This window comes from Cinclus cinclus, chromosome 24 (assembly GCF_963662255.1).
Source record: "Cinclus cinclus chromosome 24, bCinCin1.1, whole genome shotgun sequence".
NCBI lineage: Eukaryota > Metazoa > Chordata > Aves > Passeriformes > Cinclidae > Cinclus > Cinclus cinclus.
The window spans coordinates 5,967,174-5,990,996 of record NC_085069.1 but is presented as its reverse complement, the minus strand read 5'-3'; the positions used below and the strand labels follow the sequence as shown (position 1 = coordinate 5,990,996).

Here is a 23,823-nt window from a genome sequence, read left to right as displayed (position 1 = left end):
TTAATTTTTTTTGTGGGATTTTAATTTTTTGAATATTTAAATTTTTTTTTGTTTTTGGTGGGATTTGAATTTTTTAAAATTTTTTAAAAATTTTTGGTGGGATTTGAATTGTTTTTAAATTTTAATTTTTTTTTGGTGGGATTTTAATATTTTTTTAAATTTTTTAAATTTTTTTTTTTTTGGTAGGATTTTAATTTTTTTAATTTTTAATTTTTTTTTTCTGGTGGGATTTTATTATTTTTAATTTTTTTTTCCTGGGATTTTAACATTTTTAAATTTTTTTAAATTTTTTTGAGGGATTTTAATTTTTCTTTCTGGGATTTTAATTATTTTTTTAAATTTTTAAATTTTATTTTGTGGGATTTTAATTTTCAATTTTTTTAAATTTTTGTTTTGTGGGATTTTAATGTTTTTAATTTTTTTTATTTTATTTTTGAGGGATTTTAATTTTTTAAATTTTTTTTAACTTCTAATTTTTTTGGTGGGATTTCAATGTTATTTTCATTTTTTTTTGGTGGGATTTAAATTTTTTTTTTGGTGGGATTTTAATTTTTTTAAAAAACTTTTTTTTATTTTGGCCGCATTTTAAAGTTTTTAATTTTTTGGTGGCATTTTAATATAATTTTTTTTTTATATTTTTAGGTAGAATTTATTTATTTTTTATCAAATTTCTTCTAAAATTTTTTTGGGTGAAATTTTCAATTTTCTTCAATTTTTTATTTTTTTGGTGAGCTTTTAATTTATTTTTTATCATTTTTATTTTTTTATCATTTTTATTTTTTATTTTAATTTTTTGTTTTCATTTTTAATTTTTTTATTTTAAATATTTTTTAATTTTAAATTTTTTTTCATTCTAAATATTTTTTTCATTTTTAATTCTTTTTTTCATTTTAAATCTTTCTTTCATTTTTAATTCTTTTTTATTTTAAATCTTTTTTTCATTTTTAATTCTTTTTTATTTTAAATCTTTTTTTTCATTTTTAATTCTTTTTTATTTTAAATCTTTTTTTCATTTTTAACTTTTTTTCATTTTAAATCTTTTTTTCATTTTTAACTTTTTTTCATTTTTAACTTTTTTTCATTTTAAATCTTTTTTTCATTTTTAATTCTTTTTTCATTTTAAATATTTTTTTTTCATTTTAAATTCTTTTTTATTTTAAATCTTTTTTTCATTTTTAACCTTTTTTCATTTTTATTCTTTTTTCATTTTTATTTTTTTTTCATTTTTAATTTTTTTTTTCATTTTTAATTTTTTTTTCATTTTAATTTTTTTCTTTTTTGGGGGGGGGCGTTTTGTATTTTTTTCCCAATTTTTTTTTTTTTTTAAACAGCGAGATAACACCAAAAGGGTAAAAAAAAAACCCCAAAAAAAACCAAAAATAGGAGGGGAACCCCAAGATCCTCAGGGTGGGGAAGGCCTCGAGGAATCTCCCAAAAAAACCCAAAATTCTTTCAAACCAACCCACTCTGCCTCAGCCTCTCCCTGACCTCAAAACCCCAAGTTTCACTTTTTTAAAATTTTTTTTATTTTATTTTTAATTTTTTTTTTTTGGGGGGGGGGGGGGGGGAGGTGTGAAAGGTGTAAAAAAAAAAAAAAAAAACAAACAAAAAAAAAAAAAAAAACCCAAAAATGTGTCCAATAAGTGTCAGGAAAAGGAAAGGGTTAAATATTTTAAGCACTGAGGAATTTTCACAGTTTTGTTATGCTCTATTTTATTACTATCATATTTACAGATTGGTTTTTTTTTTTTCTCTCTCTCTCTTTTTTATTTTTTTATTTTTATTTTTGTTGGGTTTTTTATTTTATTTTTTTCTCTCTCTCTCTGTTTCTCTCTTTCTGTAGAATCGTTGATAAATTTATTTTTTTTTGTTGTTGTTGTTGTTGTTTTTTTTTTTTTTTCCCCAAATAGAATTTTCTCAAATTCTTGGAGTGTGAGCAGGAATTGGTTAAATTCTACATTCATGGTCCAATCCCCAAGGGCTTGAGGAGGAGGAGGAGGAGGAGGAAGGAAATAAAGGAAAAATAAAAATAAAAAAAAAAAAAAGAGGGGGAAAAGGAGGGAAAAAAAACAAAAAGGGAAAAAAGGAGGAAATAAAAATAAAAAGGAGAGGAAAAAATAAAAAAAAGGGGAAAAAAACGAAACAAAAAAAATAAAAAGAGGGAAAAAAGGAGGAAAAAAAGAGGAGGGAAAAAATAAAAGAAAAGGAGGAAAAAAAGAGGAGGGAAAAAATAAAAGAAAAAGAGGGAAAAAATAAGGAAAAAACAAAAAGGGAAAAAAAAGAGGAAAAAAAAGGGAAAAAAGGAGGGGAAAAATAAAAAGGAGGGAAAAAAAAAAGGGGAAAAAAGGAAACAAAAAAAATAAAAAAAGAGGGAAAAAAGGAGAAAAAAAAGAGGAGGGAAAAAATAAAAGAAAAAGAGGGAAAAAATAAGGAAAAAACAAAAAGGGAAAAAAAAGAGGAAAAAAAAGGGAAAAAAGGAGGGAAAAAAATAAAAAAAAAGGGGAAAAAAGGAAACAAAAAAATAAAAAAAGAGGGAAAAAAGGAGGAAAAGGAGGGAAAAAATAAAAAAAAAGGGGAAAAAATGAAACAAAAAAAAGGAGGAAAAAAGAGGAATAAAACAAAAAAATGAGAAAGAAACAAAAAAAAAGAGAAAATAAAAAATAGAGGAAGAAAGAAAAAAAGTTAGGGGAAAAACAAAGGGGGAAAATAAATAAAAATACGAAAAAAAGGAGGAAAAAAAAGTGGGAAAATAAACAAAAATGCAGGGAAAAAATAAAAAAAAATTAGGGAAAAAACAAGAAACAAGGGGGAAGAAAACCAAGAAAGGAGAAATTAAAGGAAAAAAAAAAAGGAGAAAAAAAACAAAAAAAAAGGAGGAAAAAAATCAAAACAAGAGCGGGAAAATAAAAAAAATACAGAAAAAACAAAAAACAATAGGGGGAAAAAAGCAAGGGGGGGGAAAAGGAAAAAAAGGAGAAATAAATAAAGGGAGAAAAAACAAAAAATAAGGAAAAAACAAAAAAATAGGAAAGACAAAGAAGGAAAAGCAAAAAAAAGGAGAAAAAAAAGAACAAAAAAGAAGAAAAACCAAAATAAGAGTGGGGAAATAAACAAAAAAAAAAACAGGGAAAAACAAAAAAAAAATAGGGGAAAAAACTCAAAAAAAGAGGGGAAATAAACCAAAAGAAAAGGAGGAAAAAAAATAAAAAAGGGGAAATAAACCAAAAAAAAGGAGGAAAAAATGAAAAAAAAAGGAGAATTAAACCAAAAGAAAAGGAGGAAAAAAACCCCAAAAAAGGAGGAAAAAAAACAAAAAAGGAGGAAAAAAAGAAAGAAAAAAGGAGAAATAAACAAAAAAAAGGAGAATTAAACCAAAAAAAAAAAAAAGGAAAAAAACAAAAAAAAAAGGGGAAATAAATGAACAAAAAAAAAGGAGAAAAAACCCAAGAAAAAGGAGTAAAAAAAAACCCCAAAAAAAGGAGAAATAAACCAAAATGAAAGGAGGAAAAAGCTAAAGAAAAGGAGAAATAAACCCACAGAAAAGGAGGAAAAAACCAAAAAAAAAAGGGAAAATAAACCAAAAAAAAAGAGAAATGAACTAAAAAAAGGAAAATGAACTAAAAAAAGGAAAATGAACCCAAAGGAAAGGAGAAATAAACAAAAAGGAGGAAAAAACAAAAAAGGGAAAATAAACCAAAAAAAAAAAAAGAAATGAACTAAAAAAAAAAAAGGAAAATGAACCAAAAAAAGGAAAATGAACCAAAAAAAAAGAGAAATGACCCAAAACAAGGAGAAATGAACCCAAAGGAAAGGAGAGATAAACAAAAAGGAAAGGAGGAAAAAAACAAAAAAAAAGGGAAAATAAACAAAAAAAAAAGGAGAAATGAACTAAAAAAAGGAAAATGAACCAAAAAAGGAAAATGAACCAAAAAAAGGAGAAATGAACCCAAAGGAAAGGAGAAATAAACAAAAAGGAGGAAAAAAACAACAAAAAAAAAGGGAAAATAAACCAAAAAAAAAGGAGAAATGAACCAAAAAAAAAGGAGAAATGACCAAAAAAAAAGGAGAAATGACCAAAAAAAAAGGAAAATGAACCAAAAAAAGGAAAATGAACCAAAAAAAGGAAAATGAACCAAAAAAAGGAGAAATGAACCCAAAGGAAAGGAGCGATAAACAAAAAGGAGGAAAAAAACAAAGGGAAAATAAACAAAAAAAAAAAGGAGAAATGAACCAAAAAAAAAGGAGAAATGAACAAAAAAAACGGGGAAATGACCCAAAACAGGAGAAATGACCCAAAACAGGAGAAATGACCCAAAAAAAGGAGGAAGGAGCCCAAAGGAAGGAGGGGGAAGCCAAGGGGCAGAGAGCACAGGAGAGAGGCGGAGCCGCGGGGATCAGCGGGGGAGGCCGCAGAGCGGCGCTCAAAGCCCCAAGCCCCGGTGGAGCTGCGGGGTCACCGGGGGCTATCCCGGGGCTATCCCGGGGTTATCCCGGGGTTATCCCGGGGCTGGCCCGGCTCCCCCCGGCTCTCCCGGTTCTCCCCGGCTCACTCGGGGCCGCGGCGCTGCCGCAGGAAGCGCTGGATGCAGTCGGAGTCGCGGCGGAGCCAGGCGCAGTTGAGCAGGATGTTCTCGCAAACCGTGCGCTCCGCCGAGGGAGCCGGGTGGCTCTCGAAAAACGCCTGGGGGGACAAAAGGGACACGGCCGCAGGTGAGCGGAGAGACCGGGGGACATCCCCAGAGAGACCGGGAACATCTCCAGGGACACCGGGGGACATCCCCAGAGAGACCGGGGGACGTCCTCAGAGAGACCGGGGACGTCCTCAGAGAGACCGGGGACATCCCCAGGGACACCGGGGGACATCCTCAGAGAGACCGGGGGACATCTCCAGAGAGACCAGGGGACATCCTCAGAGAGACCGGGGACATCTCCAGAGAGACCGGGGACATCCCCAGAGAGACCAGGGACATCCCCAGGGACACCGGGGGACATCCTCAGAGAGACCGGGGGACATCTCCAGAGAGACCGGGGGACATCCTCAGAGAGACCGGGGACATCTCCAGAGAGACCGGGGGACATCCTCAGAGAGACCGGGGGACATCTCCAGAGAGACCGGGGGACATCCTCAGAGAGACCGGGGACATCTCCAGAGAGACCGGGGACATCCCCAGAGAGACCGGGGACATCCCCAGAGAGACCAGGGACATCCCCAGGGACACCGGGGACATCCCCAGAGAGACCGGGGACATCCCCAGAGAGACCGGGGACATCCCCAGGGACACCGGGGACATCCCCAGAGAGACCGGGGACATCCCCAGAGAGACCGGGGACATCCCCAGAGCCCCTGGGTTCATCCATGGAGCTCTGGGTTCATCCATGGAGCTCTGGGTTCATCCATGGAGCTCCTGGATTCATCCATGGAGCCCCTGGATTCATCCATGGAGCCCTGGGTTCATCCATGGAGCTCTGGGTTCATCCCCAGAGCTCCTGGGTTCATCCATGGAGCTCCTGGGTTCATCCATGGAGCCCCTGGATTCATCCATGGAGCCCCTGGGTTCATCCATGGAGCCCTGGGTTCATCCATGGAGCCCCTGGATTCATCCATGGAGCCCTGGATTCATCCATGGAGCCCTGGGTTCATCCATGGAGCCCTGGGTTCATCCATGGAGCTCTGGGTTCATCCCCAGAGCTCTGGGTTCATCCATGGAGCCCTGGGTTCATCCATGGAGCCCTGGGTTCATCCATGGAGCTCTGGGTTCATCCCCAGAGCTCCTGGGTTCATCCATGGAGCTCCTGGGTTCATCCATGGAGCCCCTGGATTCATCCATGGAGCCCCTGGGTTCATCCATGGAGCCCTGGGTTCATCCATGGAGCCCCTGGATTCATCCATGGAGCCCCTGGGTTCATCCATGGAGCCCCTGGGTTCATCCATGGAGCCCTGGGTTCATCCCCGGAGCCCCTGGATTCATCTGGGTTCCCTTTGTGCTCCATTAGAGCTCCCCATGGATTCCCTCTGGGTTCCCCATGGGTTCCTCTCTGTTCCCCCTGGGCTCCCCATGGTTTCCCCATGGATTTGGGATCGGGGACTGGGGCTCAGCCGTGATGCTGAAGCTGAGGTGTTGGGTTGGGGTGAGGGAGGTGAAAAATCACCCGGAGCTGGTTCTGGAAGTTTGTCCAGAGCCTGGGGCGGCTCGGGATGGGAACCTGCAGGGATTGGGGAGTTCCTGAAGGGGACTGGGGAAAAATCCTGCAGGAGAGATGGGAAAAATCCTGCAGGGATGGGGAAAGAATTCCAGGGACGAGGACAGTGACTACCAGTTTAACTGGGCTCTCTCCCCAGTTTCACTGGGCTCTCTTCCCCCAGTTTAGCTGGGCTCTCTCCCCCAGTTTAACTGGGCTCTCTCCCCCAGTTTAACTGGGCTCTCTCCCCAGTTTAACTGGGCTCTCTCCCCAGTTTCACTGGGCTCTCTCCCCCAGTGTCACTGGGCTCTCTCCCCCAGTGTCACTGGGCTCTCTCCCCAGTTTAACTGGGCTCTCTCCCCCAGTGTCACTGGGTTCTCTCCCCAGTTTCACTGGGTTCTCTCCCCCAGTGTCACTGGGCTCTCTCCCCAGTTTAACTGGGCTTTCTCCCCCAGTTTAACTGGGCTCTCTCCCCCAGTTTAACTGGGCTCTCTCCCCAGTTTCACTGGGCTCTCTCCCCAGTTTCACTGGGTTCTCTCCCCCAGTTTAACTGGGCTCTCTCCCCAGTTTCACTGGGCTCTCTCCCCCAGTTTCACTGGGCTCTCTCCCCAGTTTAACTGGGCTTTCTCCCCCAGTTTAACTGGGCTCTCTCCCCCAGTTTAACTGGGCTCTCTCCCCAGTTTCACTGGGCTCTCTCCCCAGTTTCACTGGGTTCTCTCCCCCAGTTTCACTGGGCTCTCTCCCCAGTTTCACTGGGCTCTCTCCCCAGTTTCACTGGGCTCTCTCCCCCAGTTTAGCTGGGCTCTCTCCCCCAGTTTAACTGGGCTCTCTCCCCCAGTTTAACTGGGCTCTCTCCCCAGTTTAACTGGGCTCTCTCCCCAGTTTCCTGCTGGAGCTGCTGTGACATTCTGCAGGGACAGGATCTGCCCCTGCTCCCTCCCAGCAGCTTTTCCAGCCAGAGCATCCCAAGTTTATCAATGACTAATTAACAAATTAATTAATTAAAGCTTCTTACCTTCACTTCTGCAGCCATTTTATCATTTGCAAATCCATCCACTGTGAGCTGAAGGGGGAAAAAAAACCAACCAAACAAAAAAAAAAAAAAAAAACCAAAAAAAAAAAACCAACAATTCAAGGTGAAATCCAACATTTCCACGGCCAGGTGGGAGGGAAAGGCTTTTCCTCAGGGCCCTTTATTACCTTTATTAATCTGGATATTAAAAATCCACCTTGGTATCGATTATAAAGCTCCTCCCAGTTGTCCCTTACGAATTTCCAAGCAGCTTTCCTGCCCTGCTTGCTGCCTCCAGCCACTCCTCCAATCACTGACACCGTGTCCTGGGGACGTACCTCTTCCTGGGGAACCAAAAATTACCAATATTCCACATTTTCCCAACAATTCCAGCACTTGGGGTTTAGGTTTTTTTAAGGAATTTGTCAATTAAAGTTGTTTTTTTTTTTTTTTTTTTTTTTTTTTGGGGGGGGGGGGGTGTTCTGTTTTTTTTTTAATAAATAAATAAATATATTTATAGTTGTTGTTGTTGTTTGGGTTTTTTTTAATAAATAAATATATATATTTATATATATATATATTTTTTTTTATATATATATACCCGGAAATTTTAATGTACGACTCAAAGAGTGAAGGAAAACTAAAGGTCTGAGTCACCCCTCAGGCTGCACCAGAAAAAAAAAAATTATTTTTCTTAATTTGGAAGCAGCTCATTAAAGATTTTTATTAATTTGGAACCAGTTGATTAAAATTTTTCTTAATTTGGAACCAGCTCATTTAAGATTTTTGTTAATTTGGGACCAGTTCATTAAAGAATTTTGTTAATTTGGAACCAGTTCATTAAAAATCTTTCTTAATTTGGAACCAGTTCATTAAAGAATTTTGTTAATTTGGGACCAGCTCATTAAAGATTTTGTTAATTTGGGACCAGTTCATTAAAGAATTTTGTTAATTTGGGACCAGTTCATTAAAGAATTTTGTTAATTTGGAACCAGCTCATTAAAGATTTTTATTAATTTGGAACCAGTTCATTAAAAATTTTCTTAATTTGGAGCTAACTCTCTCAGGTTTTTGTTAATTTGGAACCAGTTCATTAAAAATCTTTCTTAATTTGGAACCAGTTCATTAAAGAATTTTGTTAATTTGGGACCAGCTCATTAAAGAGTTTTCGTAATTTGGAACCAGCTCATTAAAGATTTTTGTTAATTTGGAAGCAGCTCATTAAAGATTTTTGTTAATTTGGAACCAGCTCATTAAAGAATTTTGTTAATTTGGAGCTATCTCTCTCAGGTTTTTGTTAATTTGGACCCACCTCAGTTAATTTTCATTAATTAGGACCCACCTCAGTCAATTTAATCTTCGTTAATTAAAACCCTTCTCACTCCCCACTTTCCCCCAGAAATTTCAATTTCTCAAACTCAAATTTCTCAATTCCCCCAGAAAAAAAAAAACAAAAAACCAAACCCAAAAATCGACCCCAAAACCCCAGAATTCCTCCCCTTCCCCCTCTCTGGACCTGTCCCTCGGGAATTCCCTGGGAATTTTCCAGGGAATGTCTGGAATTCCCTCGGGAATTTTCCAGAGGATATTTGGAATTCCCAGGGAGTTTTGCAGGGAACTTTCCAGGGAATATTTGGAATTCCCTCAGAATTTTCCAGGGAATCCTGGGCATTCCCAGGGAGCTTTCCAGGGAATTCTGGCCATTCCCAGGGCACATTCCCAGACCCATTCCCATTTCCCCCATTCCCCCATATCCCCCCCATTCCCATTCCCCCCTTTTCCCCCCCCATTCCCATTTCCCCCATAATCTCCCCCATTCCCATTCCCCATATCCCCCCATTATCCCCATGTCCCCATGATCCCCCCATACCCCCCATTCCCAGACCCCATTTCCACACCCCCCATTCCCATTATCCCCCCATACCCCATTCCCATACCCCCCATTCCCAGACCCCATTCCCATGACCCCCATTCCCATTATTCCCTCATTCCCCATTATCCCCATTCCCATGACCCCCCATTATCCCTATTCCCCCATTCTCCATTATCCCCATTATCCCCATTCCCACTCCCCCATTCCCCATTATCCCCATTCCCATGACCCCCCCATGATCCCCATTATCCCCATTCCCATTATTCCCATTCCCATTTCCCCCATGCTCCATTCCCATTATCCCCCCATGATCCCCATTCCCACTCCCCCCATTCCCATGACCCCCCCATTATCCCCACTCCCCCATTCCCACTGCCCCCATTCCCAGGACCCCACCATGATCCCCATTATCCCCATTCCCATTTCCATTCCCATTATTCCCCCATTCCCATGATCCCCCTATTATCCCCATTATCCCTATTCCCACTCCCCCCATTCCCATTCCCCCATTCCCATGACCCCCCCACGATCCCCATTCCCCCATTCCCACTCCCCCCATTCCCATGACCCCCCCATTATTCCCACTATCCCCACTGCCCCATTCCCAGTCCCCCCATCCCCATGACCCCCCCATGATCCCCATTCCCATGATCCCCCCCATTCCCCCATTCCCACCGCCCCATTCCCAGTCCCCCATTCCCATGACCCCCCCCCATTATCCCCACTCCCCCCATTCCCATTACCCCCCCATGACCCCCCCCATTATTCCCACTATCCCCATTCCCCCATTCCCAGTCCCCCATCCCCATGACCCCCCCCATTATCCCCCCATTATCCCCACTCCCCCATGATCCCCGTGACCCCCCCCATTATCCCCACGATCCCCAGTCCCCCCATTATCCCCCGTCCCCCCATCCCCGTGACCCCCCCCACTATCCCCATTCCCCCCACTACCCCCAGTCCCCCCATTATCCCCAGTCCCCCCCATTATCCCCCCACTATCCCCACTCCCCCCACTATCCCCAATCCCCCCACTCCCCCCACTATCCCCATTCCCCCCACTACCCCCAATCCCCCCATTATCCCCCGTCCCCCCCATCCCCGTGACCCCCCCCACTATCCCCAGTCCCCCCACTAGCCCCAGTCCCCCCCACTCCCCCCAGCCCCCCCATTATCCCCACTCCCCCCACTCCCCCCAGCCCCTCCATTATCCCCACTCCCCCCACTACCCCCAATCCCCCCATTATCCCCACTCCCCCCACTACCCCCAGCCCCCCCATTATCCCCAGTCCCCCCACTAGCCCCAGTCCCCCCCACTCCCCCCAGCCCCCCCATTATCCCCACTCCCCCCACTCCCCCCAGCCCCCCCATTATCCCCAGTCCCCCCACTACCCCCAGCCCCCCCCACTCCCCCCAGCCCCCCCCGACCCCCGTGGCCCCCCCACTCACGGACAGGGCGAAGCCCAGCACCCGGTGCAGCAGCTCGGGCTGTCCCAGCGCCCCCAGGGCGCGCTCGATGCGGTTCCGCTCCTCCTGCAGGTCAGCCTGGCGGTGCAGCTGGGGGGAGCTCGTGAGCAGCGCCCCGGGGCTGCTGATCACTGCTGATGGCTGCTAATGGCTGCTAATTACTGCTAATTACTGCTAATTACTGCTAATGGCTGCTAATTACTGCTAATGACTGCTAATTACTGCTGATCACTGCTAATGGCTGCTAATTACTGCTAATTACTGCTAATTACTGCTGATCACTGCTAATGGCTGCTAATGGCTGCTAATTACTGCTAATTACTGCTAATGACTGCTAATGACTGCTGATCACTGCTGATGGCTGCTAATGGCTGCTAATTACTGCTAATTACTGCTAATGGCTGCTAATTACTGCTAATTACTGCTAATTACTGCTAATGACTGCTAATTACTGCTGATCACTGCTGATGGCTGCTAATGGCTGCTAATTACTGCTAATTACTGCTGATTACTGCTAATTACTGCTAATTACTGCTAATGACTGCTAATGACTGCTAATGACTGCTGATCACTGCTAATGGCTGCTAATGGCTGCTAATTGCGGCTAATTACTGCTGATTACTGCTAATTACTGCTAATTACTGCTAATGACTGCTAATTACTGCTGATCACTGCTGATGGCTGCTAATGGCTGCTAATTACTGCTAATTACTGCTAATTACTGCTGATCACTGCTAATGGCTGCTAATTACTGCTAATTACTGCTAATTACTGCTAATTACTGCTAATTACTGCTAATTACTGCTGATTACTGCTAATGACTGCTGATTACTGCTAATGGCTGCTAATGACTGCTGATTACTGCTAATTACTGCTAATGACTGCTAATTACTGCTAATGACTGCTGATTACTGCTAATGGCTGCTAATTACTGCTGATTACTGCTAATTACTGCTAATTACTGCTAATGACTGCTAATTACTGCTGATCACTGCTGATGGCTGCTAATGGCTGCTAATTACTGCTAATTACTGCTAATTACTGCTGATCACTGCTAATGGCTGCTAATTACTGCTAATTACTGCTAATTACTGCTAATTACTGCTAATTACTGCTAATTACTGCTGATTACTGCTAATGACTGCTGATTACTGCTAATGGCTGCTAATGACTGCTGATTACTGCTAATTACTGCTAATGACTGCTAATTACTGCTAATGACTGCTGATTACTGCTAATGGCTGCTAATTACTGCTGATTACTGCTAATTACTGCTAATTACTGCTAATTACTGCTGATTACTGCTAATGACTGCTGATTACTGCTAATGGCTGCTAATGACTGCTGATTACTGCTAATTACTGCTAATGACTGCTAATTACTGCTAATTACTGCTAATGACTGCTAATGACTGCTAATTACTGCTAATTACTGCTGATCACTGCTGATGGCTGCTAATGGCTGCTAATTACTGCTAATTACTGCTAATTACTGCTAATTACTGCTAATTACTGCTAATTACTGCTGATCGCTGCTAATGGCTGCTAATGGCTGCTAATTACTGCTAATTACTGCTAATTACTGCTGATTACTGCTAATTACTGCTGATTACTGCTAATGGCTGCTAATTACTGCTAATTACTGCTAATGACTGCTAATGACTGCTAATGACTGCTGATGGCTGCTAATGGCTGCTAATTACTGCTAATTACTGCTAATTACTGCTAATTACTGCTAATTACTGCTGATTACTGCTAATTACTGCTAATTACTGCTAATTACTGCTAATTACTGCTAATTACTGCTGATTACTGCTAATGGCTGCTAATGACTGCTAATGACTGCTGATGGCTGCTAATGGCTGCTAATTACTGCTAATTACTGCTAATTACTGCTAATTACTGCTAATTACTGCTAATTACTGCTGATCGCTGCTAATGGCTGCTAATGGCTGCTAATTACTGCTAATTACTGCTAATGACTGCTAATTACTGCTAATGACTGCTAATTACTGCTAATTACTGCTAATGGCTGCTAATTACTGCTAATTACTGCTAATTGCTGCTAATGGCTGCTAATGGCTGCTAATTACTGCTAATTGCTGCTAATTACTGCTGATTACTGCTAATTACTGCTAATGACTGCTAATGACTGCTAATGACTGCTGATGGCTGCTAATGGCTGCTAATTACTGCTAATTACTGCTAATTACTGCTAATTACTGCTAATTACTGCTGATTACTGCTAATTACTGCTGATTACTGCTAATGACTGCTAATGACTGCTAATTACTGCTAATGACTGCTAATTACTGCTAATTACTGCTGATCACTGCTAATGGCTGCTAATGGCTGCTAATTACTGCTAATTACTGCTAATTGCTGCTAATGGCTGCTAATGGCTGCTAATGGCTGCTAATTACTGCTAATTACTGCTAATTACTGCTAATGGCTGCTAATTACTGCTAATTACTGCTAATGGCTGCTAATGGCTGCTAATGGCTGCTAATTACTGCTAATTGCTGCTAATTACTGCTGATTGCTGCTGATCACTGCTAATGACTGCTAATGGCTGCTAATTACTGCTAATTACTGCTAATTACTGCTAATGGCTGCTAATTACTGCTAATTACTGCTGATTGCTGCTGATCACTGCTAATGGCTGCTAATGGCTGCTAATTACTGCTAATTACTGCTGATTGCTGCTGATTACTGCTAATGGCTGCTAATTACTGCTAATTACTGCTAATTACTGCTAATTACTGCTAATTACTGCTAATTACTGCTGATCACTGCTGATGGCTGCTAATGGCTGCTAATTACTGCTAATTGCTGCTAATTACTGCTAATGACTGCTAATGACTGCTAATGACTGCTAATGACTGCTAATGACTGCTAATGACTGCTAATTACTGCTGATCACTGCTGATGGCTGCTAATGGCTGCTAATTACTGCTAATTACTGCTAATGGCTGCTAATTACTGCTAATTACTGCTAATTACTGCTAATTACTGCTAATTACTGCTAATTACTGCTGATTACTGCTAATTACTGCTAATGGCTGCTAATTACTGCTAATTACTGCTGATTACTGCTAATTACTGCTGATCACTGCTAATGACTGCTCATTACTGCTAATTACTGCTGATTACTGCTCATTAACCCATTACTGCTAATTAATGGATTACTGCTCATTAATGTAATGCTGCTACCTAATTACTGCTAATGAGTGACACCACTAATTAATTACTGCTAATGAGTGACACCACTAATTGCTGCTAATGAGTGACAGCCCCCCTAATTAATTACTGCTAATGAGTGACACCAGTAATTAATTACTGCTATTGAGTGACAGCCCCCCCTAATTAATTACTGCTAATGAGTGACACTGATAATTAATGACTGCTCATCTCTGGAATAATCTGATTTTTTAGTGAGGATAAATCCCAGCAATAATTCCTCATCTCTGGAATAATCTGATTTTTTAGTGTGAGGATAAATCCCAGCAATAATTCCTCATCTCTGGAATAATCTGATTTTTTAGTGAGAGTAAATCCCAGAAATAATTCCTCATCTCAGGAATAATCTGATTTTTTAGTGAGAGTAAATCCCAGCAATAATTCCTCATCTCTGGAATAATCTGATTTTTTAGTGAGGATAAATCCCAGCAATAATTCCTCATCTCTGGAATTATCTGATTTTTTTTAGTCTGGGGAAATCCCAGAAATAATTCCTCATCTCAGGAATAATCTGATTTTTTTTAGTGAGGATAAATCCCAGAAATAATTCCTCATCTCTGGAATAATCTGATTTTTTTTAGTGAGGATAAATCCCAGCAATAATTCCTCATCTCAGGAATAATCTGATTTTTTTTAGTGAGGATAAATCCCAGCAATAATTCCTCATCTCTGGAATAATCTGATTTTTTTTAGTGAGGATAAATCCCAGAAATAATTCCTCATCTCTGGAATAATCTGATTTTTTAGTGAGGATAAATCCCAGAAATAATTCCTCATCTCTGGAATAATCTGATTTTTTAGTGAGGATAAATCCCAGCAATAATTCCTCATCTCAGGAATAATCTGATTTTTTAGTGAGAGTAAATCCCAGAAATAATTCCTCATCTCTGGAATAATCTGATTTTTTAGTGAGAGTAAATCCCAGAAATAATTCCTCATCTCTGGAATAATCTGATTTTTTAGTGAGAGTAAATCCCAGCAATAATTCCTCATCTCTGGAATAATCTGATTTTTTAGTGAGGATAAATCCCAGCAATAATTCCTCATCTCTGGAATTATCTGATTTTTTTTAGTCTGGGGAAATCCCAGAAATAATTCCTCATCTCAGGAATAATCTGATTTTTTTTAGTGAGGATAAATCCCAGAAATAATTCCTCATCTCTGGAATAATCTGATTTTTTTTAGTGAGGATAAATCCCAGCAATAATTCCTCATCTCTGGAATAATCTGATTTTTTTTAGTGAGGATAAATCCCAGAAATAATTCCTCATCTCAGGAATAATCTGATTTTTTTTTAGTGAGGATAAATCCCAGCAATAATTCCTCATCTCAGGAATAATCTGATTTTTTAGTGAGGATAAATCCCAGAAATAATTCCTCATCTCTGGAATAATCTGATTTTTTAGTGTGAGGATAAATCCCAGAAATAATTCCTCACCTCTGGAATAATCTGATTTTTTAGAGTGTGGGTAAATCCCAGAAATAATTCCTCATCTCAGGAATAATCTGATTTTTTTTAGTGAGGATAAATCCCAGCAATAATTCCTCATCTCTGGAATAATCTGATTTTTTAGTGAGAGTAAATCCCAGAAATAATTCCTCATCTCTGGAATAATCTGATTTTTTTTAGTCTGGGGAAATCCCAGCAATAATTCCTCATCTCTGGAATAATCTGATTTTTTTTAGTGAGGATAAATCCCAGCAATAATTCCTCATCTCTGGAATAATCTGATTTTTTTTAGTGAGGATAAATCCCAGCAATAATTCCTCATCTCTGGAATAATCTGATTTTTTTTAGTGAGGATAAATCCCAGAAATAATTCCTCATCTCAGGAATAATCTGATTTTTTTTAGTGTGGGTAAATCCCAGCCCCCAGGGAGGATTTTTTTGGGAAATTGGGATTTTGGGGAGGGGGCACTGACCTTGAGCATGGTGTCCAGGGTGGAGCTGTCCCCGTGCTTCAGCACTGTCACATACACCTGGGGGAACAGCAGGGCTCAGAAACAGCACGAATAAAAGAGGGATGAAAGGAAGAAATTGAAAAAAAAAAAACCAGAAAAAAAAAACAAACAAAAAAAACCCCACCAAAAAATAAAACAAAAAAAAAAAAAAACAAAAAAACAAACAAAAAACAGCAAAAAAACAAAAAAAAAAAAGAAAAAAAAAACAAAAACAAAAAACAAAAAACATAAAACTCACAAAGAAATAAAAAAACAAAACAGAAAGAAAACAAAACACCAAATAACCCAAAAAACAAACAAAAAAACAAAACAAAAAACAAAACAAAAAACCAAAACAAAACAAAAAAAACCAAAAAACCCAAAAAACCACAAAGAAATAAAAAAACCAAAAAGAAAACAAAACAAAACACCAAATAACCCAAAAAACAAACAAAAAAACAAAACAAAAAACAAAACAAAAAACCAAAACAAAACAAAAAAAAACAAAAAACCCAAAAAACCACAAAGAAATAAAAAAACCAAAAAGAAAACAGAACAAAACACCAAAAAAACCAAAAAACAAACATAAAAACAAAACAAAAACCAAAACAAAAAAAAAAACAAAAAAAACCCAAAAAAACCAAAAAACCACAAAGAATTAAAAACAAAAGAAAACAAAGCAAAACACCAAAAAACAAAACAAAAAACAAAACAAAAAACAAAACAAAAAACAAAACAAAAAAATCAAAACAAAACAAAAAACAAAACAAAACAAAACAAAAAACCAAAAAACCCAAAAAACCACAAAGAAATAAAAAAAACAAAAAGAAAACAAAACAAAACACCAAAAAACCCAAAAAACAAACATAAAAAACAAAACAAAAAACAAAACAAAAACCACAAAAAACAAAAAAAAACCAAAAAACAAAGCAAACAAAAACAAAACAAAAAAAATCACAAAAAACCAAAAAATAAAAAACAAAAAAACCGAAAAAAACAAAGCAAAAACGAAACAAAAAAACCATAAAAACCCAAAAAAAACAAAAAAGACCAAACAAACAAAAAAAAAAAAGCAAAAAAAACAAAAAATCCCCCCAAAAATCAAAAAACCCAACAAAACAAAAACAAAAAAACCCAAAAAACCCAAAAACCCAAAAAAACCCAAAAAAACCCAAAAAAGCAAAAAGAACCCAAAACAAAAAAAACCCTTAAAAATCAAAAAAAACCCCAAAACAAAAAAAAAATACAATAAAAAGCAAAAAAAAATCAAAAATCCCCAAAAAAACAAAACCAAAAAAAACCAAAAAAAGAACAAAAAAACAAACAAACAAAAAAAAAAACAGAAAAAAACACCACAAAGGAAAAAAAAAAAAAACAAAATCAAAAGAACCAAAAAAACCCCAAAAAACCCCAAAAATCCCCAAATAAAAATCCTGATTGAATTTGAGATTCAATTAAAAAATATTCCTTCATTATTGCTTTAATTTCAGGTTAAAGTGAAGATTATTCCCTGATTATTGTCAATTCTGGGGGATGCAAATTTTGGGGATTCAATTTTGGGGATGCAAATTTTGGGGATGCAAATTTTGGGGATGCGAATTTTGGGGATGCAAATTTTAGGGATTCAAATTTTGGGGATGCAAATTTTGGGGATGCAAATTTTGGGGATTCAAATTTTGGGGATTCAATTTTGGGGATTCAAATTTTAGGGATTCAAATTTTGGAGATGCGAATTTTGGGGATTCGAATTTTGGGGATTCAAATTTTGGGATTTGAATTTTGGGGATGCAAATTTTGGGGATTCGAATTTTGGGGATGCAAATTTTAGGGATTCAAATTTTGGGGATGCAAATTTTGGGGATTCAAATTTTGGGGATGCGAATTTTGGGGATTCAAATTTTGGGGATGCAAATTTTGGGGATTCGAATTTTGGGGATGCAAATTTTAGGGATTCAAATTTTGGGGATGCAAATTCTGGGGGTGCCAATTCTGGGGGTGCCAATTTTGGGGATTCAAATTTTGGGAGTCCCAATTTTGGGGGTGCCAACTTTGGGGGCGCCAATTTTAAGGTGCCAATTTTGGGGATTCAGATTCTGGGGATTCAAATTTTGGGGATGGAAATTCTGGGCATTCAGATTTTGGGGATTCAAATTTTGGGGATTCAAATTGTGGAGATGCCAATTCTGGGCATTCAGATTTTGGGGATTCAGATTTTGGGGATGCCAATTTTGGGGATTCAAATTTTGGGGATTCTAATTTTGAAGTGCCAATTTTGGGGGTGCCAATTTTAAGGTGCCAATTTTGTGGATGGAAATTCTGGGGATGGAAATTTTGGGGATTCAAATTTTGGGAATGGCAATTTTGGGGTTGCCAATTTTGGGGATGGAAATTCTGGGGATTCAAATTTTGGCGATTCAAACTTTGGAGATTCAAATTCTGGGGATTCAAATTTTGGTGTTTCAAATTTTGGGGGTGCCAATTTTGGGGATTCAAATTTTGGGGATTCAAATTTTGGGGATTCAAATTTTGGAGATGCCAATTCTGGGCATTCAGATTTTGGGGATTCTAATTTTGGGGATTCAAATTTTGGAGATGCCAATTCTGGGCATTCAGATTTTGGGGATGCTAATTTTGGGGATGCAAATTTTGGGGATTCAAATTTTAGGGATTCAGATTTTGAAGTGCCAATTTTGGGGGTGCCAATTTTAAGGTGCCAATTTTGGGGATGGAAATTCTGAGGATGGAAATTTTGGGGATTCAAATTTTGGGAATGGCAATTTTGGGGTTGCCAATTTTGGGGATGGAAATTCTGGGGATGCCAATTTTGGCGATTCAAACTTTGGAGATTCAAATTCTGGGGATTCAAATTTTGGTGTTTCAAATTTTGGGGGTGCCAATTTTGGGGATTCAAATTTTGGGGATTCAAATTTTGGAGATGCCAATTCTGGGCATTCAGATTTTGGGGATTCTAATTTTGGGGATTCAAATTTTGGAGATGCCAATTCTGGGCATTCAGATTTTGGGGATGCCAATTTTGGGGACAGAAATTCTGGGGATTCAAATTTTAGGGATTCAGATTTTGAAGTGCCAATTTTGGGGGTGCCAATTTTAAGGTGCCAATTTCGGGGATGGAAATTCTGAGGATGGAAATTTTGGGGATTCAAATTTTGGGAATGGAAATTTTGGGGGTGCCAATTTTGGGGATTCAAATTTTGGGGATTCAAATTTTGGAGATGCCAATTCTGGGGATTCAGATTTTGGGGATTCTAATTTTGGGGATTCAAATTTTGGAGATGCCAATTCTGGGCATTCAGATTTTGGGGATTCTAATTTTGGGGATTCAAATTTTGGAGATGCCAATTCTGGGCATTCAGATTTTGGGGATGCCAATTTTGGGGACAGAAATTCTGGGGATTCAAATTTTAGGGATTCAGATTTTGAAGTGCCAATTTTGGGGGTGCCAATTTTAAGGTGCCAATTTCGGGGATGGAAATTCTGAGGATGGAAATTTTGGGGATTCAAATTTTGGGAATGGAAATTTTGGGGGTGCCAATTTTGGGGATTCAAATTTTGGGGATTCAAATTTTGGAGATGCCAATTCTGGGGATTCAGATTTTGGGGATTCTAATTTTGGGGATTCAAATTTTGGAGATGCCAATTCTGGGGATTCAGATTTTGGGGATTCTAATTTTGGGGATTCAAATTTTGGAGATGCCAATTCTGGGCATTCAGATTTTGGGGATTCTAATTTTGGGGATTCAAATTTTGGAGATGCCAATTCTGGGCATTCAGATTTTGGGGATGCCAATTTTGGGGACAGAAATTCTGGGGATTCAAATTTTGGGGATTCTAATTTTGAAGTGCCAATTTTGGGGGTGCCAATTTTAAGGTGCCAATTTCGGGGATGGAAATTCTGAGGATGGAAATTTTGGGGATTCAAATTTTGGGAATGGCAATTTTGGGGTTGCCAATTTTGGGGATGGAAATTCTGGGGATGCCAATTTTGGCGATTCAAACTTTGGAGATTCAAATTCTGGGGATTCAAATTTTGGTGTTTCAAATTTTGGGGGTGCCAATTTTGGGGATTCAAATTTTGGAGATGCCAATTCTGGGCATTCAGATTTTGGGGATTCTAATTTTGGGGATTCAAATTTTGGGGATGCCAATTCTGGGCATTCAGATTTTGGGGATTCTAATTTTGGAGATTCAAATTTTGGAGATGCCAATTCTGGGCATTCAGATTTTGGGGACAGAAATTCTGGGGATTCAAATTTTAGGGATTCAGATTTTGAAGTGCCAATTTTGGGGGTGCCAATTTTAAGGTGCCAATTTCGGGGATGGAAATTCTGAGGATGGAAATTTTGGGGATTCAAATTTTGGGAATGGAAATTTTGGGGGTGCCAATTTTGGGGATTCAAATTTTGGGGATTCAAATTTTGGAGATGCCAATTCTGGGGATTCAGATTTTGGGGATTCTAATTTTGGGGATGCAAATTTTGGGGATTCAAATTTTGGAGATGCCAATTCTGGGCATTCAGATTTTGGGGATTCTAATTTTGGGGATGCCAATTTTGGGGATGCAAATTTTGGGGATTCAAATTTTGGAGATGCCAATTCTGGGCATTCAGATTTTGGGGACAGAAATTCTGGGGATTCAAATTTTAGGGATTCAGATTTTGAAGTGCCAATTTCGGGGGTGCCAATTTTAAGGTGCCAATTTCGGGGATGGAAATTCTGAGGATGGAAATTTTGGGGATTCAAATTTTGGGAATGGAAATTTTGGGGGTGCCAATTTTGGGGATTCAAATTTTGGGGATTCAAATTTTGGAGATGCCAATTCTGGGGATTCAGATTTTGGGGATTCTAATTTTGGGGATGCAAATTTTGGGGATTCAAATTTTGGAGATGCCAATTCTGGGCATTCAGATTTTGGGGATTCTAATTTTGGAGATTCAAATTTTGGAGATGCCAATTCTGGGCATTCAGATTTTGGGGATTCTAATTTTGGGGATGCCAATTTTGGGGATGCAAATTTTGGGGATTCAAATTTTGGAGATGCCAATTCTGGGCATTCAGATTTTGGGGACAGAAATTCTGGGGATTCAAATTTTAGGGATTCAGATTTTGAAGTGCCAATTTCGGGGGTGCCAATTTTAAGGTGCCAATTTCGGGGATGGAAATTCTGAGGATGGAAATTTTGGGGATTCAAATTTTGGGAATGGAAATTTTGGGGGTGCCAATTTTGGGGATTCAAATTTTGGGGATTCAAATTTTGGAGATGCCAATTCTGGGGATTCAGATTTTGGGGATTCTAATTTTGGGGATGCAAATTTTGGGGATTCAAATTTTGGAGATGCCAATTCTGGGCATTCAGATTTTGGGGATTCTAATTTTGGAGATTCAAATTTTGGAGATGCCAATTCTGGGCATTCAGATTTTGGGGATTCTAATTTTGGGGATGCCAATTTTGGGGATGCAAATTTTGGGGATTCAAATTTTGGAGATGCCAATTCTGGGCATTCAGATTTTGGGGACAGAAATTCTGGGGATTCAAATTTTAGGGATTCAGATTTTGAAGTGCCAATTTCGGGGGTGCCAATTTTAAGGTGCCAATTTCGGGGATGGAAATTCTGAGGATGGAAATTTTGGGGATTCAAATTTTGGGAATGGCAATTTTGGGGATTCAAATTTTGGGAATGGCAATTTTGGGGATTCAAATTTTGGGAATGGCAATTTTGGGGATTCAAATTTTGGGAATGGCAATTTTGTGCTGCCAGGACCTACAGGACTCCTCAGGTCAGCGGGCAGGATTTGCTTCCCCTCCACGTGGTCCCTGAAGCGGCGCCGAGCCTCCTCCAGCGTGCCCTTGTGCCCAGCCTTGCCCAGTTTGCCCAGTACCAAACCCCTCAGGAGGGCATCCAGGTGACCTGGGAAGGAGAAAAAAAGGGGAAAATTGGGATTATCGGGGACGTTTCATAAAATTAAACCACTCAAAAGGGCGTCTGGGAGTGAAAAATAAGGCAAAAAATTGGATTGTTTGGGAGATTTTCCAATATTAAACCCCTAAAAAGGGCATCTGGGAGCGAGGAAAAAGGGAAAATTTGGATTATTTGGGAGCTTTGCCCAACTTTTCCAAAACCAAACCTCTCAAAAGGGCATCTGGGAACCCCCGACAATTCCTGAACTCCCCACATTCCCAAACCCCATAATCCAATCCCCCCACACCGCTGCTGACCCGTGCACCCCCTCCCCATAACCCCCCATCCCCCCATCCCCCCAACCCCCCATAACCCCCCATCCCCCTATTCCCATAACCCCCATCCCCATAACCCCCATCCCCCCATCCCCATAACCCCCCATCCCCCCATCCCCATAACCCCCCATAACCCCCCATCCCCCCATCCCCCCATCCCCATAACCCCCCATAACCCCCCATCCCCCTATTCCCATAACCCCCATCCCCATAACCCCCCATCCCCCCATCCCCATAACCCCCATCCCCCCATCCCCATAACCCCCCATCCCCCTATTCCCATAACCCCCATCCCCCCATCCCCCCATCCCCCTATGCCCCCATCCCCATAACCCCCTATCCCCCTATCCCCCTATCCCCATGTCCCCATATCCCCATATCCCCCTCTTCCCCTGTCCCCATGTCCCCCTGTCCCCATATCCCCATATCCCCATATCCCCATATCCCCCTGTCCCCCTGTCCCCCTGTCCCCATGTCCCCATGTCCCCCTGTCCCCATATCCCCATATCCCCATATCCCCATATCCCCCTGTCCCCCTGTCCCCCTGTCCCCATATCCCCATATCCCCCTGTCCCCCTGTCCCCCTGTCCCCATATCCCCATGTCCCCCTGTCCCCATATCCCCATATCCCCATATCCCCATATCCCCATATCCCCCTGTCCCCCTGTCCCCATATCCCCATCTCCCCCTGTCCCCCTGTCCCCCTGTCCCCCTATCCCCATATCCCCCTGTCCCCATCTCCCCCTGTCCCCCTATCCCCATATCCCCATCTCCCCATATCCCCATCTCCCCATGTCCCCATCTCCCCATATCCCCATATCCCCCTGTCCCCATATCCCCATATCCCCCTGTCCCCCTGTCCCCACGTCCCCATCTCCCCATCTCCCCCTGTCCCCCTGTCCCCATGTCCCCATAACCCCATATCCCCACGTCCCCATCTCCCCATGTCCCCATCTCCCCCTGTCCCCCTGTCCCCATGTCCCCATATCCCCCTGTCCCCACGTCCCCATCTCCCCATCTCCCCCTGTCCCCCTGTCCCCCTGTCCCCCCCCCACGTCCCGTACCCTCCCCAGGTTTGGGGTCCCAGCCCAGCCTGTCCCCGATGGGGGAGAAGACGTCTCTGACGAAGGCCTGCATGTCCTCGTGGAAGTCGGTGTGGGACAGCAGCGTGCCCAGGATGCCCAGGTTGCAGCTCAGGTCGCTCCACACCGTGTAGTTGGGCTCGTTCACAAAAGCTTCCATCACTTTGAGCACTTCCACCGTGCTGATGATCCCAGCTCGGGCCTGCAAAGAGAGGGAAAACCGCAGTGACCGCCGGGCCTTGGTTAATGTTGTTAGTGGGATCAGCAACAGAGGGATAAATCCCATAATTAATGGTGTGCAGGGTTCTTGTAGTGATCTGTGGGGGAACAGAGGGATAAATCCCATAATTAATGGTGTGTAGGGTCCTTGTAGTGATCTGTGGGGGAATGCAGGGATAAATCCCATTATTAATGGTGTGTAGGGTCCTTGTAGTGATCTGTGGGGGAACAGAGGGATAAATCCCATTATTAATGGTGTGCAGGGTCCTTGTAGTGATCTGTGGGGGAATGCAGGGATAAATCCCATTATTAATGGTGTGCAGGGTCCTTGTAGTGATCTGTGGGGGAACAGAGGGATAAATCCCATTATTAATGGTGTGCAGGGTCCTTGTAGTGATCTGTGGGGGAACAGAGGGATAAATCCCATTATTAATGGTGTGCAGGGTCCTTGTAGTGATCTGTGGGGGAACAGAGGGATAAATCCCATTATTAATGGTGTGTAGGGTCCTTGTAGTGATCTGTGGGGGAATGCAGGGATAAATCCCATTATTAATGGT

The 23,823-nt window shown here is 40.8% G+C and overlaps 1 protein-coding gene across 1 annotated transcript in view; it reads right to left on the bottom strand.

Moving 5' to 3' along the window:
* Nucleotides 1-4,262: 4,262 nt before the first annotated feature.
* The window catches only part of NPEPPS (aminopeptidase puromycin sensitive), a 79,517-nt gene continuing 59,956 nt past the window's right edge, over nt 4,263-23,823 (bottom strand). The window contains exons 17-23 of the mRNA XM_062508265.1: nt 23,030-23,249; nt 21,497-21,639; nt 15,695-15,751; nt 10,515-10,622; nt 7,381-7,536; nt 7,196-7,243; nt 4,263-4,681 (exon numbers count right to left, since the gene is read on the bottom strand). Coding sequence (XP_062364249.1) covers nt 4,547-4,681; nt 7,196-7,243; nt 7,381-7,536; nt 10,515-10,622; nt 15,695-15,751; nt 21,497-21,639; nt 23,030-23,249 — 867 coding nt within the window. The 3' untranslated portion in view covers nt 4,263-4,546. The remainder of the gene's footprint in view (nt 4,682-7,195; nt 7,244-7,380; nt 7,537-10,514; nt 10,623-15,694; nt 15,752-21,496; nt 21,640-23,029; nt 23,250-23,823) is intronic.